The sequence below is a fragment of the Octopus sinensis genome, linkage group LG13 (genome assembly GCF_006345805.1).
Source record: "Octopus sinensis linkage group LG13, ASM634580v1, whole genome shotgun sequence".
Classification (NCBI taxonomy): domain Eukaryota; kingdom Metazoa; phylum Mollusca; class Cephalopoda; order Octopoda; family Octopodidae; genus Octopus; species Octopus sinensis.
The window spans coordinates 23,950,884-23,957,174 of record NC_043009.1 but is presented as its reverse complement, the minus strand read 5'-3'; the positions used below and the strand labels follow the sequence as shown (position 1 = coordinate 23,957,174).

Sequence of the window (6,291 nt, the reverse complement as noted above, 5' to 3'; positions counted from 1 at the left end):
TTTGCAATCACGTTGCCCCAATAAACTTGATACATCTCAATAGAACAGTTTTAATTATGACATTCTCCCAACGAAAACTGCTTTCCACAGTTAAGGGTAATGAAATTTGGGGTATATTTATCTGATTTTGGCAGCAAAATGGCTAGATATGTAAGTAAATAATGCAGTAAATATATATATATATATATATATATATATTTCAATGGGTGAATGAATTATCCTATGTTTACCGTTAACATGGAAAATTCAATGAACCGTTACCAGGGTAGCAATTCACGTCAGAAACACGGTTGAAGCGACCTATCCAAAGGTAGAAACTCCGGGTTAATGTGCAGTAAATTGTGTATTATAGATGAATAAATAAATAAATGGAGTTGAACGAAGATGTTAATAAAATTCCATTACTTTCAACATATGTTTCGAAGTCAACATATGTTTCGAAGTCAACATGGTATTATTCCAAAGGAATAAATGGTGTAAAATGCAATCTTCTCATCAGGAAAGAAAGAGAGCCTCTCTCAACAACAAGATATCATAACAAGTACGATGACTGCCTAGGTAATACAGTTAGGTGTGTCGATGTTTAGGCAGCCATCGTAATTGTTATAATGTCTTGTTGTTGAGAGAGGCTCTCTTTCTTTCCTGATGAGAAGATTGCATTTTACACCATTTATTCCTTTGGAATAATACCATGGTATTCCCTTCGCATCATTCCTAGGAGACGGCCTCAGAGCAGGTCTAGGATCTCTATATGCCCTTCGTTGCTTTAACAAAATATTTTGGCGACAAACCTTTTGAAAAGTTCTGCACAAATTTAGTTGCCCACAAAATATTGTTAAGGTACTTAAGCTCATTATTTCGCAATAGTATGACGGGTACCGTGCTTGAAGGCAGCTCAGTTACTGATCCTTTTTTGTTGTAGAGAATAGGATCAAGCAGGGCTGTAAAATACCTTCTGTCATCTTTGCATTCTACATTTCAATCAATCTGCAAGTTGCAGAAATGCTGATAACGGTGTGCATGCATATACAGTTTAGGATAGAAAGGGTCATTTTCAATCTGCTGTATCACGGAAACAAAACCCAAATCAAGAAACAACGTCTCGGAAACTTTCTATTTGCATGCGACTGTTCTTTGATAGCACTTTCTCTGCAGGACATCAAAATATAGGTTGATTGTTTTAACCTAACAATCAGCTTGAGAAAATCTAAGATCATAGAGCAGCCAGGACCAGAGCCCATAACATGACCCTATTGTTGTGATTGAGAATAACATTCTATATACACTGTGCTGAATTTTTTCAAGTTTCCTACTTAGCAGTTAATAATGGACACATTAAAGGCGCCAAACTGAACGGCTAGATTAATTACACTCCTGTTGTCTTCGCTGAGTTCCCAACATCAAATGGCAAGATAACGTCTCCAACACAGAAATTCTTACAAGGCGTGATATTCTAAGCATCAAGAGATTCATTATGAAAGGGCAAATGAGGTTGGTTGGCCATGCGGTACGCATGGGAGACGCTCGCAAAGCTAAAGCCCACCTTTATGGTCAGGTTAGTTCTGATGCCAAGGAATAATGCCACCTACTCCTCTGTCATAAGGGCACGCGAAAGAATTGCTTGGAAACCTAGCAGACAAACCAGAAGATACAGGAATCGGTAACATTGAACAGACTTTGATGAATAAACTGTTGCTACCAAGCTATCTCTGGCAAACGGGATCAACACACTGAAAGAGAAACGAACCCTACATATAGCTGGAGCCAGTCCACCACGAGAAGATGGAGACCACGACGAAAACGTCTCCAATAGGATAGACATGAAGTATCACATGAGACGGTACGACAAAACACTGAAAGAACATTTTACTGATGTATCCTTGGTGAACCTTCATACGTCGAAGCGACAACAGAATCCATTATGTATGTATGTATGTATGTATGTATGTATGTATGTATGTATGTATGTATGTATGTACACGTACCCGCTCAATATGTACGAAAGGAGTTGGAAAAAATTCCATTCGCTGCACCCAGTGTAAACTATGGATACATAAGATATGCAATGTAATCATAGATCGATTAACAGATAAAGTCGTCTTTGTATGTGACAGATATGCAGGAACAATAAGCACTAAGAGCACACTGGACTTAGATTCTTTCAAATGCCACTGAAGCTCTCTTGAGGCTATAGATACTTTCTATTACCTAAGAGACCAAATTAGCAATGGTGAAGGATGCTCTAAGATGTATTGTTTCTAGATTAAGAATAAGGTGGAGTAGTTTAGAGAGCTATTACTTCTGTTGGCAACAAAACGACTCTCTCTCTCTCTCTCTCTCTCTCTCTCTCTCTCTCTCTCTCTCTCTCTCTCTCTCTCTCCGGCTGGGTAACCTTCTACTTCCTCAACAGCCAGAAGATATCTGTTTCTCTCTCTCTCTCCTCTCTCTCTCTCTCTCTCTCTCTCTCTCTCTCTCTCTCTCTCTCTCTCTATCTATCTATCTATCTATCTATCTATCTATCTCTCTCACTATAACCTTTTATCATCTGACACATGTTCGCCTCCTCCATTCTCAAAAGGTTACTTTTTCGCCTTGCAAGTGCCACTTAAAAAGTATCCACTTCACACTATAAAGCGGTCGGCATTTGGAAGGGACATCCAGTTGTAAAAACCCTTGCCAAATCCTACCTCTCCTCAACTTGTGCCACGTAAAAAGCACTTAGTGCACTCTGCTGAGTGGTTGGTGGTAGGAAGGGCATCCATCTGTAAAAATCCTGACAAAACAGTCACAGAAGTCATGCCATCCCACGCATGCCAACATGGAAGGTGGACGTTAAACGACGATGACGATGATATATGTATATTATATATATATATATATATATATAATATATATATATATATATATATATATATATATATATATATATATATATATATATATTATATATATATATATATATATATATATATATATGTATATGTATAGGAGCAGCAGTGGCTGTGTGGTAAGTAGCTTTCTTAGCAACCACATGGTTCTGGGTTCAGTCTCTCTACATAGCATCTTGCGCAAGTGTCTTCTATTATAACAACGGGTCGACGAAAGCCTTAAGAATGGATTTGGTAGACGGAAACTGAAAGAAACCCGTCGTATATATATATGTGTGTGTGTGTGTTTGTGTGTCTGTATTTGTCCCCCCAACGTCGCTTGACAACCGATGCTAGTGTGTTTACGACCCGTCAATTAGCGGTTCGGCAAGACAGACCGATAGAATAAGTACTAAGCTTACAAAGAGTAAGTCTTGAAGATTTGCTCGACTACAGGCAGTGCTCCAGCATGGCCTCAGTCAAATGACTGAAACGAGTAAAAGAGTAAAAGAGTAAAGAATAAAATGTATACATATGTATATTCTTTTTGTATTTGGTTCGCAAGATTCTTTATGTGAATTCGTGTGTTGAAGCATATTTAATTGTGTCTGGAGGGGATCAATCTCTTTTAGTTCCTTATCATTTAACACTCTCGCCGGTTCGATTTCTATTCATTTGCTTATTTATCTTTTCTAAAATTTTCATTACGCCTTGCAAGATGCAAGGAAAATGTTACAAAAAATAAGTTAGTAAATGAAAGGAAATCGAACCGGTGAGTGTGTAAAATAATCCTCTCCAGACACAATAATATGTGTGTGTGTTTGTGTGTGTGCATATATAATATATATATATATATTATATATATATATATATCACAATCAAGGAACGGCCATAATAGGCCATTCACCCACTAGAAATAACAGCCAAAAAGCTTCAACCGCAAAATAACATTAATTCTGTAAACCAGGAGAAAATAAAAAAACATTTACCCTGAAATTCCTTATACGATGCACCGTTTCGTCTACTGTTTAATGGTAAACTAACCTGATTAAATTAAATCAAGCCAATCTACCATAGGCCCTTAGATTCATCAGTAAGGAATAGCCAAATCGGAACAGATATTTTTCACGAGGCATTCACGTCCATGCCTCGCCAATATCTGACCTAAAATTTTCAAATCGTCGCACTCGCGCCAAATTTATCGGCAGCAAATAAATATAAGCCGCCGATTCCATTACGGAACTAACCAGAAAATTCATAATTAATCAATATAGGGAGGCAAAAAAAATCTATGGTAGATTGGCTTGATTTAATTTAATCAGGTTAGTTTACCATTAAACAGTAGACGAAACGGTGCATCGTATAAGGAATTTCAGGGTAAATGTTTTTTTAATTTTCTCCTGGTTTACAGAATTAATGTTATTTTGCGGTTGAAGCTTTTTGGCTGTTATTTCTAGTGGGTGAATGGCCTATTATGGCCGTTCCTTGATTGTGATATTGAACTTAAAAATGGTTTATGACTATTTAATTTTTTCCACTAGGCCGCTGGGGGCAAAAGAATTCTACAAAATTTTTTTGCCTCCCTATATTGATTAATTATGAATTTTCTGGTTAGTTCCGTAATGGAATCGGCGGCTTATATTTATTTGCTGCCGATAAATTTGGCGCGAGTGCGACGATTTGAAAATTTTAGGTCAGATATTGGCGAGGCATGGACGTGAATGCCTCGTGAAAATATCTGTTCCGATTTGGCTATTCCTTACTGATGAATCTAAGGGCCTATGGTAGATTGGCTTGATTTAATTTAATCAGGTTAGTTTACCATTAAACAGTAGACGAAACGGTGCATCGTATAAGGAATTTCAGGGTAAATGTTTTTTTAATTTTCTCCTGGTTTACAGAATTAATGTTATTTTGCGGTTGAAGCTTTTTGGCTGTTATTTCTAGTGGGTGAATGGCCTATTATGGCCGTTCCTTGATTGTGATATTGAACTTAAAAATGGTTTATGACTATTTAATTTTTTCCCACTAGGCCGCTGGGGGCAAAAGAATTCTACAAAATTTTTTTGCCTCCCTATATTGATTAATTATATATATATATCTATATATATGTATATATATATATATATGTTTATGTATATATACATGTGTATATATATATACATATATATATATATAGAGAGAGAGAGAGATAGATAGATATAGATATACACTCAGATGTTTGTGTATATATAAATGTGTATGTATATGTATATATATATAAGCATGCACATAGATATGTATGTGTGAATATGTATATACATATATATATATATATATATATATATATATATATATATATATATATGTATATATATATATATATATCGTATATGATCTATGCTGTACTGGACTAAAGGAGTGCTTACCTTCATTTATCTTCGGTTCCATATTCACCACAGCACATGTCCCCAGACCGAACATCAGGGCTATCAAGGCTAAGTAAAAGACTGTATTCATCTTCATTATGGCGTTGGTCTTAATTTTTTTCTTCTCTGCTCAAAATTCGACACGAGATCGTTCGCTAATGAGAAAGAAATTACGGCAAAATGGAAGTGAATTGACAACAACCCGACGGAATTTTCTGTATTTATAAGATTCACCATGATCAGGATATAAGTTGTTGTTTCTAAGATGAGCCAATTAAAAGAAAGCAATAAGAAAGGGAACGTCAAAACAAACAGTTTATTGTATTCAAGTTTAGGATAGGTTACTAATTAATGATTAGATATGATATTTCCTCAAGAAGTAACTACTTGAAAACTTACCATAACGATCCGAAATACAAAACACTTTGGTTTACAGCATATCTTCACGGTGTGTTTCTTAATATCATGAGTTCAAATAACGCTGAAGTCAATTTTGCTTTCCGTCTTTTCGAGTTCGATAACATGAAGCATGATTCAAGTACAAGTTTTGACTCTTTGGAGTCAAGAAAATTGTACATATATATATATATATATATATATATATATATATATAAAATAAATCTCTGAACGAGATGTAAACAGTAACTGCACGACAATGTAGGGTATACTAGCCATCACAATATGGCTAACCACTAAGGGTGGGTGTTACTGTAGCTTGTAGCCCCAGGAGATCATCGTCTCCAGCTGGCGTTAGGCACACTTTCTGTGCACTTATGGTATTTGCAAAGGGAGGTCATCCCTCTCTCGTCAACCAAAGTGATAAGCACGATCTGCAGTTTCTAGGTATTTGCCTATCTTCAGCGTACGGCAATCACCGGTTTTCGATTAATTCTTTATTATGATTATAAAATCAGTACTTAGAAGAACAATACAGGACATACATAGAAAAAACAGTTAAGTGGTTCGTTTGAAAATTTCCAAAAAAGATGGATTATTCATTATACAAAAAACTGTAT

General features: G+C 35.9%; 1 protein-coding gene across 1 annotated transcript in view; it reads right to left on the bottom strand.

The window, feature by feature from the left end:
* The window catches only part of LOC115218374, an 11,291-nt gene extending 5,803 nt beyond the window's left edge, over positions 1 to 5,488 (bottom strand). The window contains exon 1 of the mRNA XM_029788144.2: positions 5,276 to 5,488. Coding sequence (XP_029644004.1) covers positions 5,276 to 5,372 — 97 coding nt within the window. The 5' untranslated portion in view covers positions 5,373 to 5,488. The remainder of the gene's footprint in view (positions 1 to 5,275) is intronic.
* Positions 5,489 to 6,291: the final 803 nt, after the last annotated feature.